The sequence below is a fragment of the Bubalus kerabau genome, chromosome 1, assembly GCF_029407905.1.
Source record: "Bubalus kerabau isolate K-KA32 ecotype Philippines breed swamp buffalo chromosome 1, PCC_UOA_SB_1v2, whole genome shotgun sequence".
In the NCBI taxonomy this organism is placed as follows: domain Eukaryota; kingdom Metazoa; phylum Chordata; class Mammalia; order Artiodactyla; family Bovidae; genus Bubalus; species Bubalus kerabau.
Genome location: NC_073624.1, coordinates 249,991,665 through 250,012,377, shown reverse-complemented (window position 1 = coordinate 250,012,377; position 20,713 = coordinate 249,991,665). Strand labels below are relative to the sequence as shown.

General features: G+C 49.4%; 2 protein-coding genes across 2 annotated transcripts in view; both read right to left on the bottom strand.

Moving 5' to 3' along the window:
* Positions 1-20,713, bottom strand: part of RARS1 (arginyl-tRNA synthetase 1) — a 198,172-nt gene that overhangs the window by 77,807 nt on the left and 99,652 nt on the right. The window lies entirely within an intron of this gene.
* Positions 1-20,713, bottom strand: part of WWC1 (WW and C2 domain containing 1) — a 158,179-nt gene that overhangs the window by 39,966 nt on the left and 97,500 nt on the right. Inside the window, exons 5-9 of the mRNA XM_055562748.1 lie at positions 19,672-19,751; positions 12,775-12,904; positions 11,150-11,296; positions 9,913-9,986; positions 5,037-5,279 (exon numbers count right to left, since the gene is read on the bottom strand). Coding sequence (XP_055418723.1) covers positions 5,037-5,279; positions 9,913-9,986; positions 11,150-11,296; positions 12,775-12,904; positions 19,672-19,751 — 674 coding nt within the window. The remainder of the gene's footprint in view (positions 1-5,036; positions 5,280-9,912; positions 9,987-11,149; positions 11,297-12,774; positions 12,905-19,671; positions 19,752-20,713) is intronic.

The following is a 20,713-nucleotide window of genomic DNA, read 5'->3' as shown; positions in this document are numbered from 1 at the left end:
GGAGCCAGTAATGAACAAAAGCCCAGTTTTCAATGGAATGGACAGGACTGTGGAATGTGGCCCTCTATAAGAGGAAGACCTTGAAAGGGTGTGAGGTCTGGGCGGGGTGGGGGCGGGGTGGGGGGTCAAGGCACAGCTGGGGGTCACCATTTCTACCTCTGTTTTCCTCTCCTCTGGGAGGAGACCACAGCACATGCACTAGGAGTAAACGTAGGTTCCGCCGCCCCGGAGGCCCAACCGGAGGCTTAGGGGCCTGGGAGCCAGGTGGCCTTGACTTCTTAAGCACGGGGGTGTCGTCACCAGTAACGGCACGCAGGTGCTGAGGCCGCCTCCCAGAGGCAGTGGGCTTCGGCGGCCATATGGCGTTTGCGTGTGATGCCCGGCACATGCTGGGAGGCCAAGGACGCATCAAGCGTGGAAGCTCGCAGAGGACCCAGGGGGTGGGGCTGGAATCCCCACAAGCTGCAGCTCAGCACCTGGGCTGCTGGTTAAAAATGCAAGAGCCTGGGCTGCCTCTCAGGTCTGGGGAGTTAGTCCTTGGGGTGGGGGCAGAGATCCCACCCTAACAGGCACTGCAGCTCTCTGCAGTGGTGGGGAGGGTCCACAGGAAGGGAGGTGGGAGTAGGGGGTAGGAGAGGGGGTGTTGGGGGGAGGTCCGTGCTTCTCACCGATTCCTGATTGGGGTTTGGCAGACCCTGTGGTGTGCTGTTCCTGGATGTGTCTCTTTCTGGCCTAATCAAATCCACCTTGAACAGAGAGGCTGTTGTGTGCAGGTGAGGAGTACAATTATTGTTCAGTCACCAAGTTGTATACGACTCTTTGTGATCCCATGGACTGCAGCATACCAGGCCTCCCCATCCTTCACTATATCCCAGAGTTCGCTCAAACTTATGTCCATTGAGTCGGGGACACCACCCAACCACTTCATCCTCTGTCCCACTTAAAAAAATTTTTTTTAATTTATTTATTTGACTGTGCCAAGTCTTAGTTGTGGCTGTGGGATCTTCAATCTTTGTTGCAGCATCCAAACTCTTAGTTGTGGCATGTGGGGTCTAGTTCCCTGACCAGGGATCAAACCAGGGTCCCTGCATTGGGAGCCCAGAGTCTCAGCCACCGGGAAGTCCTCTCTGTCCCACTTAACGAGAGAGAGAAGAAAGAGTGGAGCGTGGCTTCCCTGGAGGCTCAGTGGTAAAGAATCCAGTGTAGGAAACACAAGAGACATTGGTTCAATCCCCAGGTCGGGAAGATCCCCTAGAGAAGGAGGAAATGGCAACCCACTCCAGTATTCTTGCCTAGAAAATCCTATGGACAGAGGAGCCTGGTGGATTACAGTCCATGGGGTTGCAAAGAGTCGGACACGAATTTAGAAACTGACATGCATGCCTGAGAAACAAAAGAGAAAGAAACCTAGAGAACAAGAGAGTCAGAAGATGAACGCAGTCAGTCAGGGGGCTGGAGGCAAAGCGCACAGATGAAAACTTATGGGTGGGCTTTCTCCTCTCTCTCCTGCAGGGGCTCAAGCCATCAGTCCTGTCCTTCCCAAGGCTTTCCCCTGGCTTCTCTCTGCGTGACCCAGGGGACCCTGCTCTCTGGGACCTCGAGTCGGCCGCTCAGCAGCTGCCGTGGACTGGAGGTTCTGGCTTCCCTGGACAGGCTGTGTGAACTCACTGTTCCAGGAGAGCAGTCAGACCTTTGAAAGATGATGCTGAAGGCAACAATAAAAGGTCTTCTAAGCCGGCAGCAGCCTGGGTAGTAATCCTGGCTCTGTGCCTTGGTGATATTGCGTGAGCCTCAGTTTCCTCATCTATGAAACGAAGATTAATCTCAGGGTTGCTGGGAGGCCTAGATGAGATGACGTAGGTTACAGAATCTGGTACATAAAGGTAACTTTTACATGTAGGATAGGCTTCCCAGGTGGCACTAGTGGTCAAGAACCCGCCTGTCAATGCAGGAGACTCTTAAAAGACGCAGGTTCGATCCCTGGGTTGGGAAGATCCCCTGAAGGAGGGCTTGGCAACCTACTCCAGTATTCTTGCCTGGAGAATCCCATGGACAGAGGAGCCTGGCAAGCAACAGGCTATAGGATTACAAAGAGTCAGACACGACTGAGCAACTAACAGTTTCACTTTAGGGAGTTCTAAGAGCATAGCCAATCCTAGTTTCAAGAAACTGAAATTATTAGAGAAGAGCCTCAGTTCACAATCTGGTCTAACCACCGGCCTTCAGAATATATAAATATTTATATAGAATGTAATTATCTTGTTTTTTTCCCCCATATTAGGCAGTTGAAGTCCATATGGTCAATGACTTGCTCAAGGTCAGTGGTAGGAAGGGTATTTCTACTGACCTACCAAGCAGTAAGGCTGTCACGGATCTGTTCTTTTCAGCTGCTGGCTGTGAGCATGATGAATAGCTGAGGGCTTCCCAGTGATAGCTGGAGGGCCTGGGAGCAAGTCAGGAACCCAGAGGACCGGCAGACACATTAGGAGATACATGCAGAGGCCTGTAAGGGTCTGCTCAGGTTGGCTAACCATTTATTCTTTTAAATGACACTAAAGTCAAAAAGGCGTCTTGTCAGAGGCCTCGTCCCCAAGCTGCACAGCCATGGGGAAAGTAGGACAGGGCCTTGGCACTAAAGGAGATTTCTAGGAGGCGCTTCCTAGGGCTATAAACCACCAGCTACTGAAGCCCTTTCCTCCTCCTCCCACCTGCCTGGTGGTGTGTCAGCAATCAGCCGCTCCTCCCAGGAGAAGGAAAAGGTGAGAAAAGTGACACATCCCTGCGAATAGTTCTGACAAGGGGCTTGGTGGGGAAAGATTTCCTACCACTGACAGTCAATCGACTCTTTGATGTGCTTATAGGAGGCCAGGCAGAGGTGGGTCAACTTGACCCATCTGGCACCCTGCCATATGCAGATAGAGCTCACTCAGTTACCAGGGTGGGGCTGAAGCAGGGTGCCTTAGCACAGAGGAGGCTCCCTGAAAGCATCCTAGCCCTCATCACAGGGTGATACAGAGAGCACAGCTGGGCACCGAGGACACCTGGCCTGCTGCCACTGGCCCAGACAGCTTCATCTGCTTTATAAACGGGGCTTCTGCCTCCGAGTACACTGGAAAGAGGAATGCCCCTGCTCATCCCTTCCCCTCTTGCCCATGCCTACCCCACAACAAGTTTGAAAACCACTGTCTTCAATTCTGGGCTTCCCCGGTGGCTCAGACAGTAAAGAATCTGCCTGCGATGTGGGAGACCTGGGTTCGATCCCTGGGTTGGGAAGATCCCTTGGAGGAGGGCATGGCAACCCACTCCAGTATTCTTGCCTGGAGAATCCCATGGATAGAGGAGCCGGGTGGGCTACAGTCCATGGGGTCACAAAGAGTCGGACACGACTGAGCACAGCACGTCTTCAACTGTAGCTCCTTAAGGGCAGGTGGTGGTGGTGGTCGTGGTGGTTTAGTCACTAAGACACCTCCGACTCTTGGAAACTGTAGCTTGCCAAGCTCCTCTGAATATTCATTGGAAGGACTGATGCTGCATATTCCTGAATATTCATTGGAAGGACTATTCATTCCTGAATATTCACTGGAAGGACTGATGCTCAAGCTGAACCTCCAATACTTTGGCCACCTGATGCAAAGAGCTGACTCATTAGAAAAGACCCTGATGCTGAGAAAGACTGAAGGCAGGAGGAGAAGGGGACGACAGAGGACGAGACGGTTGGATGACGTCACCAACTCAATGGACATGAGTTTCAGCAAGCTCCGGGAGACGGTAAAGGACAGAGAAGCCTGGCGTGCTACAGTCCATTCCATGGGGTGGCAAAACACTGGACACGACTGAGCGACTAGACAACAGGCTCCTCTGTCCACGAGATTAAGGGCAGGGACTTTGTCCAATAAAGTCTGCTGCCAAAAAAAAAAAAAAGTGAAAATAACTGAATACACTTTAAGAGTATCAGAGCAGAGATCATGACCTATTCACTTCTGAATCCTCCAAATTGCCTTGCATGCAAAATATGTGCCACAAAACATCTCTTGCATGAATGGAGAAGCTGGGGATTGAAGGACCACCTGCAGGACTGTGAACACAGAGATGTGCTCTCTGTAGTATGGGTGTGGAGGCTGGTGAGACACTAAAGGATTAAAGTCTGTTGTGGCTCAGCTGGTAAAGAATCTGCCTGCAATGCAGGAGGCCTGGGTTTGATCCCTGGATTGGGAAGATCTCCTGGAAAAGGGAAAGGCTACCCACTCCAGTATTCTGGCCTGGAGAATTTCATGGACTGTCTATGGGGTTGCAAAGAGTCGGACACGACTGAGCGACTTTCACTATACAGTCTAAACCGGAGAATGTAAACCAGTGGCTTTCATGTTAAATCAAGCCCACAGATGAAGCTAATTTAGCCTCTAGGGTATTAAAAATTGTTTTGGATTAGTTGCCAATATTGAAAAAAAAATCAACACCTGGGGCCTGTGCACTGCAGTCTAACATGGCCCATGGCCAAGCGGCCTCTGGCATTTATACCACCTGCTTGACCCCTATAAGCATCTCAGTTTGCAAGCCCCATCTAAACCAGTGTTTTTCAAACTGCAAATTGCAATTCCTTAGCACGGGGCAAAACCAATTTAGTGGGCCACGACCGGTGTGGAGAGAGACGAAATATAAAAGAAAGTATCAGAGGACTCTCGCACAGAAAGACTACGCACTGTTTCGTGAAACTTTTGTCTATTCGGTAATAATACGTGAGTCACCGTCACAAAGCTGGAGAACAACTGCTGTAAATTACATAGAGCTTATCTCAGAAGAGAATTTCTGAAAATCTGCATGTGAGCAGACGTTTTAGTAATGTGATTGCCTCTGGTAAAATTTTGGGATGGTTGGTTGGTGAGTCACTTCCCTAGATTTGCTATTCTGGAAAGTGATGAGCTCTCTAAACTGTGCTCTCAGAGTGGAGCCCGGGCGTCCCAGGTTGTCCCTCTCGCTGAGGGGCTGGAGGATGACCAGCAGCAGGGAAGGGCCCCGTGCCCCCAGCCCAGCCCCACCTCTCGGTCAGCGCCTTGCTCTGGGTGTCCCGGGCCGCCTGCAGGTCCTTCTCCAGCCGCTTGCGGGCCATCTCCAGCTGCTCCACCTCCCCTTGGGTCCACTTCCGGGGGCTGATGAAGCGCATCTCCTTCAGTAGCTCCTCCTTCTCATTGATGAGGATCAGCCGGTCCCTCTCAGAGTCGAGCACTCCGGGCCAGGCCTCGCTGTCGAGCTTGGCGAGCTGGATCTTCAGGTTGGCAATCCTGTGGGCCAAGAGGGTGAGCATTGACCGGTGTGCTCAGCAGCAACCCAGGAGCAGCGGGACAGACTGTGTTGCCAAGGTTACATGGTCCGAGGAGCACTGCTGCTCTCAGAGCATCCTCTTTGACCCTGACTGGATTCCTTTTGATCAGCGTGTGGTCTCAAGGAACAGATTTTTATCTAACAAACACAGGCGATGCCTACCACATGCCAATCCTGACTCAGCAGGGAAGGGGGGTAGAGTCAGTGTCCTTGCCCTGAGGGACACGAAGCCTGATAGAACAGAAGTGGATCTGTCACCAGGCAATAGCCTCCTACCGCTAGCTATGTGCCCTTGGGCAAGTTGCTTCGTCACTCTGCAGGGAATAACAACACCTCCTTCCTTGTGGGGTAACGGTTGCAGGTTTTAGGACATAATTCATAAAATATCCAAGTGCAATATCTGGCACACACTAAACCAGCACTCAATGAATGCTTCTGCTGCTACTGCGCTCACTCCCTGGTTTAACCACTTCTCACGTGTGTAATGTGGGGCACATTCCCTGAGCCTTGCATAGAAGGAAACAGTTACTTCTGCATCAGAATTGGTGTGAAAATGAGCAATTATGTGTTCTGTGTGTCTGGCACATAAGTGCTGAAACAATGGCAGTCACGGGCCCTCTATGATGACAGAAATACTGCCATTGCCACCCTGGTGTTCTCAGTCCAGAGGGTAGTGGCAGCACCCTGCGAACAACTGCAGACTTGAGGTCAGAGGCTGCCTGTTAGAGTCTTGGCTCCGAATTTCTTAAGAAATCATTCAGGTAACACAAGCTGCTAGCACAGTGCCCGGTACACTGCAGGCCATTAAGAAGTGTTACGGGAAGGAGCTGGGAGCCCTTTGCTGCTTTGAGACTCAGTATCCTCATCTGTGGGCTTCCCAAGTGGCACGAGTGGTAAAGAACCTGCCTGCCAATGCAAGAGACCTGAGAGACGCAGGTTCAGTCCCTGGGTGGCGAAGATCCCCTGGAGGAGGGCATGGCAACCACTCCAGTATTCTTGCCTAGAGAATCCCAGGGACAGAGGAACCTGGTGGGCTATAGTCCATGGGGTCACAAAGAGTCAGACACGACCGAAACAACATAGCACACACACACGCATCCTCATCTGTAAGGTGGGGATGATACTGGTACCTGCGAGGTGAGTTGTGAGGACCAAACAAAAACGTATCATTAAGAGCTCTTTACACAGATGTACATGAACCCTTTTTAAATTAATATATTTTTTAAAAAATTGGAACAATCCATTCCATTAAAGGGGACTCGAAAAAGAAAAAAAGAGCTCTTTATACAAGGCCATGTGCTACAGATATTCGGTATGATTATCATTGGATCAAATTAAAATTCATAGTATTGCTAAGAGTATTGCTACAAAAACTTAAAAACAATCATGTGATTCTTTAGGATTTAGTCTTTGCAAAGTGTTTTTTTTAATAGCTATCACTACCAGGCTCCTGTGACCATGGGATTCTCCAGGCAAGAATACTAGAGTGGGTAGCCATTCCCTTCTCCAGAGGACTCTCCTCCACCCAGGGATGGAACCCAGGTCTCCCGCATTGCAGGTGGATTCTTTACCATCTGAGCCCCCAGGGAAGCCCCTTCACTGTCTACCCTGGGGTGGACAGGACCTGATGGTAATCCTGTGGGGCAGGTAGCCAGAGAGGTTACGGTTCCCCTACGACTGCAGGTCATACACGTGACCAGTATTTGTTGGGGTCCCAGGCCTCCAGACCCTCAGTTCAATCTTACCTGCAAACAGTGTGGCCAAATTCTTATTTTACCAAAAACATTGTTGGAGATGAGACCTCCAGGGTGTGTAGTGAGAAGTTCACAGAGAACCACATATACATTTGCTCCTTCCCAGCCAGGTGTCTCAGCAGGGACTCTTAGAGTGAATTAATCTTAATCCCATACTCACATATACAGCAGTCCACCAAAACCGGCTTTGGGATAACTGTAGCTGTTATCCAGCCAACTGCTTGAGAATAGGGTGCTACGGCCAAGTCGGGGGGTGGGGGTGGGGGCTCTACTACACACGGGAAATTGAAGGGGTGACTGATGCTTCTTTTTTTGTCCTAAATCCAGCAGAGTCAATCTCTGTATTTTTAAAACATACTTTAAAGGTCTTTATTGATTTTTTTTTTAATAATATTGCTTCTGTTTTATGTTTTATCTTTTGGCCAAGAGGCATGTGGGGTCTTAGCTCCCCAGCCAGAGATCAAACCTGCACCCAATGCATTGGAAAGACAAAGTCCTAACCACTGGACCACCAGAAAAGTCCTTTAAAATTTTTTTATTTCAGTATAGTTGCTTTACAACATGGCATTAGTTTCTGCTATATAGAAAAATGATTCAACTATACATATACACCGGAGAAGGCAATGGCACCCCACTCCAGTACTCTTGCCTGGAAAATCCCATGGATGGAGGAGCCTGGTAGGCTGCAGTCTATGGGGTCGCTAAGAGTCGGACAGGACTGAAGTGACTTAGCAGCAGCAGCATACATATACACATATCCCCTGTTTTTTGTTTTTGTTTTTGTTTTTTAATTTTTCTTCCCTTTTAGGTCGCTAATTGAATGTTTTCTTGAAGGTCAAACATGACCAAACTTGGCAGCAATCAGACCTTGCGTTACAGCCACCTACCCTCCCTGCCTCAAGTCCCACAGCCTTTGCTTCCCCATTGTGCAGGCTACTTTATTCTTTGTCCTTAAACTACTTTTAGGTGAAAGAGGAGGCACAAAGTTGGATAAAGGTAGATGAGTCAGAAAGCTCTGTAATCAGAAGTTTAGTGGCGCAAGCCTAAAGGAAAGATTCCAGCCCTTTCATTTCTCCGTAACTGATCATCTAAGATAGCCACCACTGCAAACTGGAATATATACAGAGTTCAGAGGGGCCAGGAAGTGTTTGTCCAAAGCAGAAGTTGTGCTGTTCTGCAGGATCTCCAGGGGGAGCTGAAATAGTGCACAGGGTGTGTTTTTCCCCACCTGAACAGTATCCACTTTCTGCTTCTTTTGTTAACAATATTCCAAGTTTTCTTTGGGAAATCGACATGTCCCCCCATACTTTCAGGTCACTTGGTTCCCACAGAGCTGACCTCAGTCCCCTTCCTATAGTTGGGCACATGACTCATGTCTGGACCTTCAGAGAATTCCAGTTCCTCCCACCCTGCGACAATGACAGGCTCTCCCAGAAAAGCCAATGAGTCTCAATCTCAAAGCTTTGTAAAACTGTATGGGGAAGGTAGGTCCTATTTCTGCTGGGGTTGCTAGCCTGGCAGTATGTAAGTCTAGAAGAGCAGGGGTCATTTTTTGCTTTGACAGAAAAACCTGTCAACACAAAGGCAAGCAGGAAGGAGAAAAGGAGACTGAGTCTATGTAACATCATTTGAAACTCTGGATCCAGCTGTGCCTGAAGCTAGATTACCCCTGCACTTTGGCATTCAATAAGCCTATGAATTCCCTTTCTTGCTTCCAGTTTCTACAGGATTCCCGTCATTGCCTCCAAGCGTTTCTGCATTGTTGGCAGAGGGGCAGGGCTGGGTACCACCACAGTCTCCCTGGCCTGACTTAGAATGTCCATGGGCTGGGCCATATAGCCTAAGGAGGAATGGATGCAATGTGCTTGGTTTCATTTACCATCAGACCTTGTGAGTTCTTTCTTAGAAATATAGGCTCAGTGTATAGGAAGACCATGGACCGTCCAGTTCAGATTCTGAATCTACCTTGAAAAGTCATGAAACATCTTAGATCTTACTTTTCTCTTAACATGGAGAGAATATGAGATAAGCTATGCTATAAGGTTGCTTTTAAAATTAAGTGAGATGATGAGTATACACTGTCTGGACCGTTACAGATTCTCTAAGAATGTCAGCTTTGATTACTATTTGCAGTTGCTGCTGCTGCTGCTAAGTTGCTACAGTCGTGTCCGACTCTGTGCGACCCCATGGACTGCAGCCTACCAGGCTTCTCCGTCCATGGGATTCTCCAGGTAAGAACACTGGAGTGGGTTGCCATTTCCTTCTCCATTATTTGCAGTAGTGGAACCCAACTGCCTAGGATTCTGTGAAGTCACAGAATATCTAAAGTCCCTGGTGTCTACACAGTTTAAAAACACAGCTTGTTCCCAGTTGGGCAGGAGACACTGAAACGGGTAGTATCAGTAGTCTTTTTAGCCTGTTGCTAAAACCCCAGGTGTGCTCTTTCGCATACAACTATTTACATGATTGTTGGTAAGCCTTGATTTTAGAGGTTGATTTTTAGGCAGGCAAGTGGGAAGATTACTAGGTTTGAGGTTTAAAGTATGGTTCAAAGCATAGTTGCACTCTTTATCTAAGCGTCCCTGGTTCAGTCATTTCCAGAATTTCAGAGAAGACTAAAGTATGAAGATGATAATACTCACCTTCACAATCTTTGTAAGGATTAAACACCATGAAATGTGTAAAAAGCAGGCACAGAGCAGACAGGCTACAATAGTACTGAGTTGGCCAGAAAGTGTGTTTGGATTTTAAGTACTTACAGAAAAACCTGAACAAACGTTTTGGCCAACCAGTTATTACTGGGGGACCATCCTGCCCCCAGACCCCAGCCTCTAATTACCTTCTCTTGGCCTCTTCGTATCGAAGGCGCAATCTGACCTTCTCCGCCAACTGATTGTTGCTGCTGGTACCGAACTGGAGGAAAGAACAGGTCAGGAATTACATGGTTATGGTAGCCAGAGCTGAGCTGGGTTTCAGGGGCTCCTGAGAGACTTGACAGCTTGTGTGGGAAGGAGCTAAAAATAGTACCCAATTATTGAGCTGGCTGCATGAATCTCAGGGAAGCTAGTTAGGAGAAAAACATTTTCTTTCCTTCAGGCCTGGGAAGAGCCCCCAAAGCACACATTTATCACTTCGAGAAGAGAAGCCGAGGGCTCGGAATATCATCTTGCAGCCCCAAAAGGCTTGGAGCTCATTCAGGTGGTAGGAGCGTGGTGGACCGCTGGCCAGGAGGAGACAGGCACGGCCACCACACGAGAAAGCCACTCTGGGCCCGCTGGGGAGGGCTCCACCACACTCTGGGGGCCTGCAGCCCGCAGTGCAACAGCGAGTGACAAGAGCGTCCTAGAGCTTGGAAGAAGGCACATGGTTCCTTCACAAATGCTTCACCACGGTGGCTTGTGGCTGGACAATGCGTGGTGTGAGGACGGAGGGGGCAGCCCCGTTGGCCATGCCAGTCTGTCAAACAACTCTGAGGCTCACCCCATCAGACATGAATGGAGCTTCTCCTCACAAGTGGGAATACGACTGTGGAGACCCCATGGAAGAGCATTTAGGCATGGAGGCTCGTTCATTCAATGCCACCTGCTCCAAGAAAACAAGAGCTCTTCTAAGTTACGGATTGCCATGGGTCAGTCCTGCTCTGAGGCTTTCAGGAGCAATGTCTGGACAGCACTTGCACTATTCATTACTCTAACCAGGGCTGAGCTTTTGAACTGGGAGGTGAGCAGCTGTCTGAAAGCCACATGCATTGGTCTGGGGTGAACAGGAGAGAACTATCTTCTGCTTCTCAGCTGGTGAGAGGAAAACAGAATGGCGCTGCTAATCAGCACAAGGAAAACCTGAGAAAGACCCTTCAAACAAGCTTTCTGTGCAGCACCTAGAGATGCATTCCTGGAACCAGCAGTCAGAGCTGGCTACCCCTCCACGTCGTCATCTCATGTCATTTGGAGGCCAAGAGGTCTGCAAGAGAAGGCTGGGGCAGCACCCAAGCTCAGAGAGTGCCCCGGGCTCTTGGGCAAGTAACAAGAAGGGTACTTTGTTTCTCGGGGCCCCGGGGGCATGTGCTGTGTACTCACACTTCCTGAGATGTCCGTCTGGGAGCTCACATCCAGGTACTGTTTCGGCAGTGGGAAACCCGAACTCTCCAGAGAGCTGCTGCTGGACCACAGGTCAGAGTGGGAGCCTCTGTCGGTGCGGAAGCCGTCCTTCAGCATGGCGAGGCTCTGGAGCGGGGAGGGCAGGCTTAGCAACACCCCCTCCATGGAGGGTGCTCTGGGTCTGTCACTCTCTAGGAATCTACTAGGGGCCCTGACACCCCACTTCTCCTGTAAAGAGCTACCAGTGGGTGGGTATCAACTAGGTGCCAGGCCCTTTACAGGGGAGAGACCAGTGTGGACAATGGCTTTGGAGCTGCACAGCCTGAGTCAGGATCCACTGCTCTGCCACTTCCTAGCTGTGTGCTCTGACCTTGTTGACTAACCTCTCTGTGCCTCAGTTTCTTTTCCTGCAAAATGGGAATAACCATGGGTCCTATCTCACAGGGCTATCATATTGACTATCATATTGTTTAGATAAGATGACCAGTGTAAAGTGCTGGTTTAGTCAATACTTAATAACTGTCTGTTTTACCATGATCTTATTTAATCCTGACTGCAATCTTACAAGGAATAACCTGTGATTATCCCCATTTGGGGCTTCCCCGGTGGTGGCTCAGTGGTAAAGAATCTCCTGCAGTGCAGGAGCCTCAGGAAACCCGGGTTTGATCCCTGGGTTAGGAAGAATCCCTGGAGAAGGGCAGGGCAACCCACTCGAGTATTCTTGCTTTAGAGAATCCCATGAACAGAGGAACCTGATGGGCTACAGTCTATAGGGTTGCAAAGACTTGGACACGACTGAAGTGACTGAGCAGGCACATGTGCACCCCCATTTTATCCATGAGGGAGCTGTTACGTGGAGAAGCTGGCAACTGACAGAGCCAGGATTTGGTCCCGGTCTATCTGACTTAAGGCTTGGCACACTTAACTGCTAAGCATGAATGGAACATGCCTCACTGTCCACTAATGCCTGGTTTCAGTGTTTTCGCTGGGCTGCGGTCCTGGTAGGAGCTTTGAAATTATTCTGTTTGTCACAGAGTGTAAAGCTTCCCTCATCAAGTCATGGGCTTCTGAGTTAGGTGTTGACGGGGTTGAATCTTGGCTCTAGTGCCTGCTCTCTGATCTGTGCAGTCTTTTGCTGTATGCTGGGGATAACCCAGCACTGATATAAGGGGAAAGTGAGGCATGGTGTGGGCCAAGTGCTTGGCACAACTGCCTGGCACAGTGCATCACAGCTATCACCATTAGTCAGTTCCCAGCACAGAGTCGGAACATGCAATGAAACGCTTACAAGGATGCTATGTTTTGATGCCAAGGTTAGTGATGCTGAAGCCAGCTCCCACCATTTGGTTCTGTAAACCAGACAGCTAGAGCTGGTGGCCAGGATGTGACCTTTAATCTTGACCAGAGGGCTTCTGTTCTGGCTCTGCCACTGCCACTGGCTGTGTGACCTTAGGCAGGTCACTTCATGCTTCTGAACCTCCATTCTCTTCTCTGAACTCAGGGATCTGGCAGCACATGGAAATAGCCCACCTGAGTCCTGCCTGGCACAGAAAGGTGCTCGGGAGAAACTGGGATGGGGCCCCCGTCACTGGGAGGTCTTGTACCTTAATGAGATCTTGCTTTTCCTTTTCTCCACAGGTGATGGCCTTTTTGATGGCTTTTGTTTCTCTCAGAACAGCCTGAGCTTCATCCAGTTTGTAGCTGCCCTGAGCATCTGACATCTTCTTATCGATTCTAGGAGACAGTCAAGGGGAAAGGTCAGACAAAAAGAGGGTGATGGATAAGGTTCCCCCAGGGAAAAAACACAGACCACAGTGCTTTAGTCCTGAAAGAAGTCTCCTTTCTGTCCCTTCTTCCTCAGGTCCTGCCTATTGGATAAAGCACAGAAGGTCCCTGTCAAATTACAAATGTCAGTGTTAGGCTGCAGAAGCAACACCATTCTTGAAGTCAACTCTTAGTGGAAGCCTTCCCTGATCATCTCCTGGGTCTCCAGGCTGGACTAGACGTTCTCATAACATATCTTGTAGAGCTGTGACATTCCGTACGTTGTGTTATAATTAATAATTTATGCGGTAGTGTCATCTGATAAGCTTGAATATGTTTGAGTAGTTTTATTATATAGCACAGAGCCACACTTTTTTTTTTAATGTGATCTTCTTTTCCAAATATCTATTTATTTGGCTGAACTGGGTCTTAGTTGAGGCGTGTGGGATGTAGTTCCCTGACCAGAGATAGAACCCAGGTTCCTGCACTGGGAGTGTGAAGTCTTAGCCATTGGACCACCAGGGAAGTCCCTTTTTTTCCCCTTTTAACATTATTTTATTTTACTGAATGAAAGTCTTTCAATTCTATAGTGCTTTACAATTTTCAAGAGGATTCACTCACACACATGATTTCCTATAATCCCATAATAATGCCTTTTTGTCCTCTACCCCTATACCGTCCTGCTCCCCTTCCCTCTCTCCACTGGCAACCACAGTTTGTTCGCTATACCTGTGATTCTGCTTCTTTCTTGTTATGCTCAAAGTTTGTTGTATGTTTTAGATTTCACATATAAGTGATATCATACAGCATTTGTCTTTCTCTGTTGGACTTATTTCACTTAGCATAATGCCAAGTCCATCAGCGTCATTGCAAATGGCAAAATTTTATTCTTTTCTATGACTAATATTCCATTGTATATATGTACCACATCTTCCTTATCATTTATCTGTTGATGGATACTTAGATTGCTTCCATATCTTAGTACTGGTAAACACTGTAGCTATGAACATTGGGGTGTGTGTATCTTTTTCAATTAGTGGTTTTTAGATATATATCCAGGAGAGGAACTACTAGGTCATGTGGTAGCTCTATTTTTAATTTTTGGAGAAATCTTCATACTGTTCTGCATCGTGGCCACACCAGTTTACATTCCCACCAACAGTGTACAAGGATTCCCCTTTTTCCACATCCTCACAAACATTTGTGTTCTTTCTGACGATGATCACTCTGACTGGTGTGAGGTGATACTTTTACATTTCCCTGAAGATTAGCGATGTTGAGCATCTTTTCGTGTTCCTTGACTCAGGTCTCTCAACCTCAGGATTCTTGGGGCGGGATCATTCTTTGTTGTCGGGGCTGTCCTGTGCATTGTAGGATGCTCAGTAGCACCCCTGGCGTCTGCGCACTAGATGCTAGCAGCATCTGGACCTTGAGTTGTGACAACCAAAAAAAGTCTCCATACTTTACCTAATGTCCCTTGGATGGGAGGAGCAAAATCACCGCTGGTGAGAAGCATGGCCTTTAACAAGCATTTGTTGGGCTTCTCTGGTGGCTCAGTGGTAAAGAATCCATCTGCCAGTGCAGGAGACGTGGGTCCGATCTCTGGTCTGGGAAGATCCCACATGCCATGGAGCCACTAAGCCCATGTGCCACAACTACTGAGCCTGTGTTCTAGAGTCCAGGAGCTGCAACGATTGGAGCCTGTGCTCCGCAAGAGAAGCCACTGCAACGAGAAGCCCGTGCACTGCAGCTAGAACGTAGCCCCTGCTTGCCGCAAAAAGGGAAAAGCCAGTGAAGCAGCAAAGACCCAACATAGCCAGAAGTAAATAAATAAGTAAACTATTGTTAAAGTATAATAATAATAAAAAGCATTTGTTGAAGTTAATGGCCACACAAAGGAAAGGTTAGAAGGATGAAGAAACCCCTTGCTACCACTTAGTAGCATGACCTTGGGCATGGCCCTCGTGCACATGGAGCCTCAGCTTCCTTCTCTGAAAAAAACCTGGATAATGCCATATGCCTCGCCCATGTTCACCAAGCTGTGAGCCATGTTAAGAGGGATAAGGCTGGAACATGAGGTGGGGAGCTAGGAAGTATGAGACAAATGTGAGGGGTTATAATACTTTCAGACTGGGGAGTCTGCTGGCTCATCCAGGCCCTACACACAGGTTCATGTTGATGGAGGAAGACAGAGGTGAAGGGGCACGAGGCCATTTTCTGAAGGTCAAACGAATCCTATTGGTAGGGGGCCCAAGCCCTCTTGGAGAAGGAGAGCTGTGCTGTGGACAAGGCTCTGAGCACAGAGAGAAATTTTAACTGCTTCACACTTACATCAAAAGCCAGGGCGGAGGTTTCAGTGCCCAATGAAGAAAAGGAAGTTTTGTAGTCTGAGGGAACACCACAAACCCATTATTTCAGGATGAGAAACCACTCCGAGGCATGCTTTTCTGGCCTTCTAGAGGCCGAAGTGTCCTGGGCTAAAAATAACCTGAGTGGGGAATCACAGGTTCTCATCCTAGCCTCCTTGTCTGCAAGCGGGGAGGGGTAAGGAGACTTGTCTCACGGCCCCATCCCTTCAGCCTCCTCCTCGGAGGAAGACAAAGCCCCAATTATGTCTCCCCGCTAAAAATAGCCTGTCTATGCCTTTCGAGGACTTGGGCCTGGGTGAGCCTGCCAGGTCAGCTAAGACTGGTCTCAGATCGAGTTTGAAAACTTCGTCTACAGGGAGCTTTCTCAGCAGAGGCCTGACCAACATGCTTGGTGGAGAGAAGGCTCCCCCTAGAGCTGAATGTCCTGGGGCCAGAGGTGGCCCTGTCCCAAATGGAAAGGGGGTCAGGGGAGATGCTGTATTGTCTGAACCTGGCTGGGGGCTCTGGGCAGGGGGCTGTGCCCAGCTGTCCCCTGCCAACCGGGTGAGGGTGGCTTTGAATCCTCAGCAGGAAGAGACAGAAGTGGTCTGTCTTCAGGGCCTCGGGCGCCTCACATGGCTTCTACCTGACTGCTCTCAGGGGCCTTAGCAACCCAGGCTCTGGAATTTGGCTCCAGAGAGGAACTCGGACTCTCAGGGACTGGGTAGTGGGGGGAACAGAACAAAGGGTTACCATTATGTACTCAGTGAATGAATCCTTTTTTTTTTTTTTAAGGGAAAGAAAAGTTGCGTGGTTGGTGGGAAGGAGAGGGTGTGTGTGTGCTGGGAGGGGTGGGGAGCAGGACGCGTGTGTTTTAGGATTTCCAAATTACACGGCTGTCCTTCTCTAAGCTCTTGAGTCAGTCACACCCGGCAGCCACAGAGAAGCAGGGCAAAGGCTCTGGTGGTAGCCAGCTCCTCTGGGTCTTGTCCAGTCAACTCTCACTGGGCAGGGTGGCTCTGGGGACCAGCAGAGAGATGCTGTCCTGCCCATCGCCCCCAGGGAGGGTATGCCTAGTCTTCCTTATTTACAAGGGCTCAAGGCAGCTGATGGGGCCAAATACCTGGCTTTGGTCCTGATTTTTCTTTTCAGTCTTTTCCGAGAGGTCTGCTTCCATCCTCAGCAACCTTTTTTTCTTTTTAAAATTGGGTTTGCTGACCATGTGTGTGTGTGCTAAGTCACTTCAGTCATGCCTGACTCTATGACACCATGAACTGTGCCCACCAGGCTCCTCTGGACATGGGATTCTCCAGGTGAGAATCCTGGAGTGGGTTGCCATGCCCTCCTCCAGGGGATCTTCCTGACCCAGGGACTGAATCCATGTCCCTTGTGTCTCCTGCATTGGCAGGCGGGTTCTTTACCACTCGTGCCACCTGGAAAACCCCTTGCTGACCATGAACCAAATGAGTTTTAGCTTCCTCCAGGTTCCACAAAGACAGGATGCTAAGAAGTGACTGGACAGTTCCCCAGTGGATACTGAATGGCAGTCCCTTGGGAGAGGGAAAGGGGCCTGATGTTTTGGGGGTCTGGGGGGTTTATCTGGGATGATGCCAGGAAGGCAGGTATAAGGACATGAGTTTCAAAACCCAGGAGTCCCAGGTCTAGCTCCGACACTCTCGAGGTTGGGGCTATTTGCAGCCCCATCAAGTACCCTGGCCTATAAAGGGAAGCAGAATAAAAGCTGCTCGAGTAGAGACGATGGAAGGAGGTGACTGGTGCCCAAGGCGAAGGCACAGTTCATGTGAGTTCCTTCCCAAGTCCAAACAGTCAACTATCTAGAGGTCACCACCCCCTTCAGCTCACCAGGTTTTCCCTACATGCCAGGTACGGTCATGCGCTTGACGCGGATTTTCCAATTCAATATTTACAATATCCTATTTTTCAGATAAAGAAACAGAAGCTCAAGGGGATGAAGCAAAACACTTTTTCATGTTCCCTGGGAACTAAAATTTGAACCCAGGCCATCCGCCCCTGGCAGCGACATTCCTAACCCTCTCTGCCAAGGTGCGCATTAGAGCAGAAACCTTCCTCCACAGGGAACACGGGGGCGGCTTCCGGCCCAGGAGCCCTGAGAGGCCTTATCTGGGCCTGATATCAAAGGGGTGGGGGTGGGCAGGCTGAGGGAGGGGGAGAAAAGGAGTCTTGTCTTTGGGGTTTCAGTGTCAGCTTACCAAGCAACAAGAATGATCAATGCTGCTACAGGGTGACAGAGTGGTAAAACAGGTTTGTGGTGGCTCAGAGAATAATGGGAAGTGTTTTAACCAGAAGTTCCAGAGTACCTAGGAGTTGGGGGAGGGGAGTGGTGGTGGTGGGGGACCATGGCGAGGCAGACATTGGAGGAAGAGGGGAGGGGAGGAAGGAAGAGGAAGGGGGAGGACCCCTGCTCTGAGAGTGAGTAGCCCTTAAACTATGTGCTCAGAACCTGCGCCACTACCTTGGAAGACTCATGAAGCCATTTTCTTTATAGGAATTTTCTGAACTCACATTACTGCCCCTGGCTGCCCTTGGCACCACTGGAGACTACCAAGAAGCATAAAGTGCAGCCCCTTGTCCTGATGAGACTAGAAACTGGCTTGAGAGGCAGGACTGGCATATGTATAGATACACACCTAAACAATATATATCTATATAAACACAAAGCCATAACACATAACACTAAAAGGCACTCTATGCAATCTACAACACAGAGCCATGTTTCCTTATATCCTGGCGGCCCACCTGGACAATCGGGGTCTGAGGAGTGGGGGCATGTGAACAGGAACCCACCAGCCCCACTGGTCAACTCCCCTCAAGGGTTGGACTATACAGAAAGCTGAGCACCGAAGAACTGATGCTTTTGAACTGTGGTGTTGGAGAAGACTCTTGAGAGTCCCTTGGACTGCAAGGAGATCCAGCCAGTCCATCCTAAAGGAGATCAGTCCTGGGTGTTCTTTGGAAGGACTGCTGCTGAAGCTGAAACTCCAATACTTTGGCCACCTGATGCAAAGAGCTGACTCATTTGAAAAGACCCTGATGCTGTGAAAGATGGAGGACAAGAGGAGAAGGGGACGACAGAGGATGAGATGGTTGGAGGGCATCACCGACTCAATGGACATGAGTTTGAGTAAACTCTGGGAGTTTGTGATGGACAGGGAGGCCTGGCGTGCTGCAGTCCATGGGGTCGCAGAGTCAGACACGACTGAGTGACTCAACTGAACTGAACAACTCCCCTCGATTCACAGGGCTTGGAGATAAACACCCAAAGGCTTGGGGCTGTGGCCAAGAGTAGTGAGGTGGTTTGAAGTCTGGAGAATGAGGAGAAGGTACAGTCAGGGAGAGTGAGACAGCAGTGTCTAGAGAAGATGCTGTCTGTGTACAGGTGACCTCACTGGGAATCTAAGCAGATAGTCCTTAGAACAGAGACATCTACTGACCGTCCTCTTTGGAGCTTCCAGGAGGGCTACGAGGCATCTCTGTAATGACTGTCCCGTGAGCTCATCACATGTACCGAACATAACTCAAGGCACAAGTCTCAGTGATATGAGTGGTTTAGTAACAACAATAAGCTGACACTCAGGAACATGGACTAGGCGCTTCAGTTTCTCCATCTATACAAAGGAATCAGCTAAAAGCGCATTCCTTACAGAGTTGTCATGAGGGGTCACCCAGATAGAAACACTGGAAGTGCTCCCTGGCATGGACTACCTGCTCAATAAATCTCTGCTAGTATAATCATAAAAGTGACAAGGAGCACGTCTTCTCTGAGGAAACAAGAGAACTGCATGTTCGTGGCTGCACGTCAGCTTCTAAAAGTGAAAACTACATTTGGTCAAAGTTCTGGAAATCTCTTCAGCCACCTGCAAAGCACAGTGTGCATGGCATGGAGCCCACTCTTCTAGAAATCCGTTTGTTGGGGAAGGGATCCTTGTTTCTTCTGGCAGCGTACAAGCCAGGGTCATTGTTCACTTTGGGGGGCCATGGAAAGAGCTGGTTTTGTCCATGTGCATATCAGATTCTCCCCCATCTACAGGAGGGGAGGAGTCAGGTGCCCAGACATGCCTAGCGATACTCATTTCTGTGGCTGGCAAAACTCAACTGAATGGAACAGACTTTAATGACTTCTGGAATTCAGAGGACTGTGAGAACCTGAATCGGAAATGAGTTCCCTTTTCTCTTCCTAAACCTCAAGCTTGGGGAATGGGCTTCAGTAGAATAGAACTGGAACTAAACAATTAGAAAGCCTCATTTCAAGGAGGGTGGAACAAGAATGAAGCAGAGGGGGACAGAGAGGATGGGAGGAGAGCACAGATGAGGGTAATCCCCATACCCTGCACCACGATGTGGACTTACTTCTTCAGTGTCTGAAAGCCTCGCTCTTTGAACTGTAGCTCCTGTTGCAGGTGAACCATCTCTCTCTTCAGCTTGTTAACCTGGACGGCAGAAGACCACACGGAGAGTCAGAGGCGGATATTAACCCAGAGCCCCCAACTGCCCCTGCATAATGACTCAGGTCAGCATCCCCTGGGCACCCCTCACTGATGTTGCTGGGGTCGGCCTCCCAGTCCGGTGGTCCTGTAGGTCATTCTTAGCCAGCCCTTGCTCCGCAGAAACAGGAAGTCGACAGGACCTGGCTGACCTGGGCTAGAGTCTGGCCTTCCCCCTGACTAGCTGGCTGGCCTCTCTCATGCCTGGCTGGCTTCTCTCAAGCCATGTCCTTGCCTCTGTGAGCCTCCCCTTCCTGTTTCTGACAGATGAAGATAATGGCAATTACCTGGGCTGGGCATTACTTAAAGCAGGTACTGGATTCGCTAGTGTAGTGCAGGGAGGCGAGAGGCAACATAATAACTTTATACGCAGCCCTGGCTAGGGAGCCAGCTTCAGCCTGCAGAAATGCTTTGGCTTGCAGTCTTACTAAATTTTTAAAAAATTAGTTGCTGATGGGCATCCCTGGTGGCTCAGTGGTAAAGCATCCACCTGCCAAAGCCAGGAGACACAGAGAACAACGAAGCCTGTATACCACAACTATCGAGCCTGTGCTCTAGAGCCTGGGAAGTACAACTACTGAGCCCTCATGCCACAGTAACCGAAGCCCGTTCGCCCTAGAGCCCATGCCCTGCAACAAGAGCAGCCCCCACAATTGAGAAGCCTGTGCCCATGCACCACCACTGAAGTGTAGCCCCGTTCACTGCAACTACAGGGAAGCCCACGCAGACCAACACAGCCAAAAATAAATAAATAAAAATTAAAAAAAATTAGTTGCTAATAATTAAATATTGAGCTGTTTCGTATACTAGGCCTAGACACACAGTTCTTTTATGAAAATACTTGAAGATGTGCCAATGCGGAGCCCACGTTCCAGCATAGGCACAAGAGCACAGAGCTAAAATCCCAC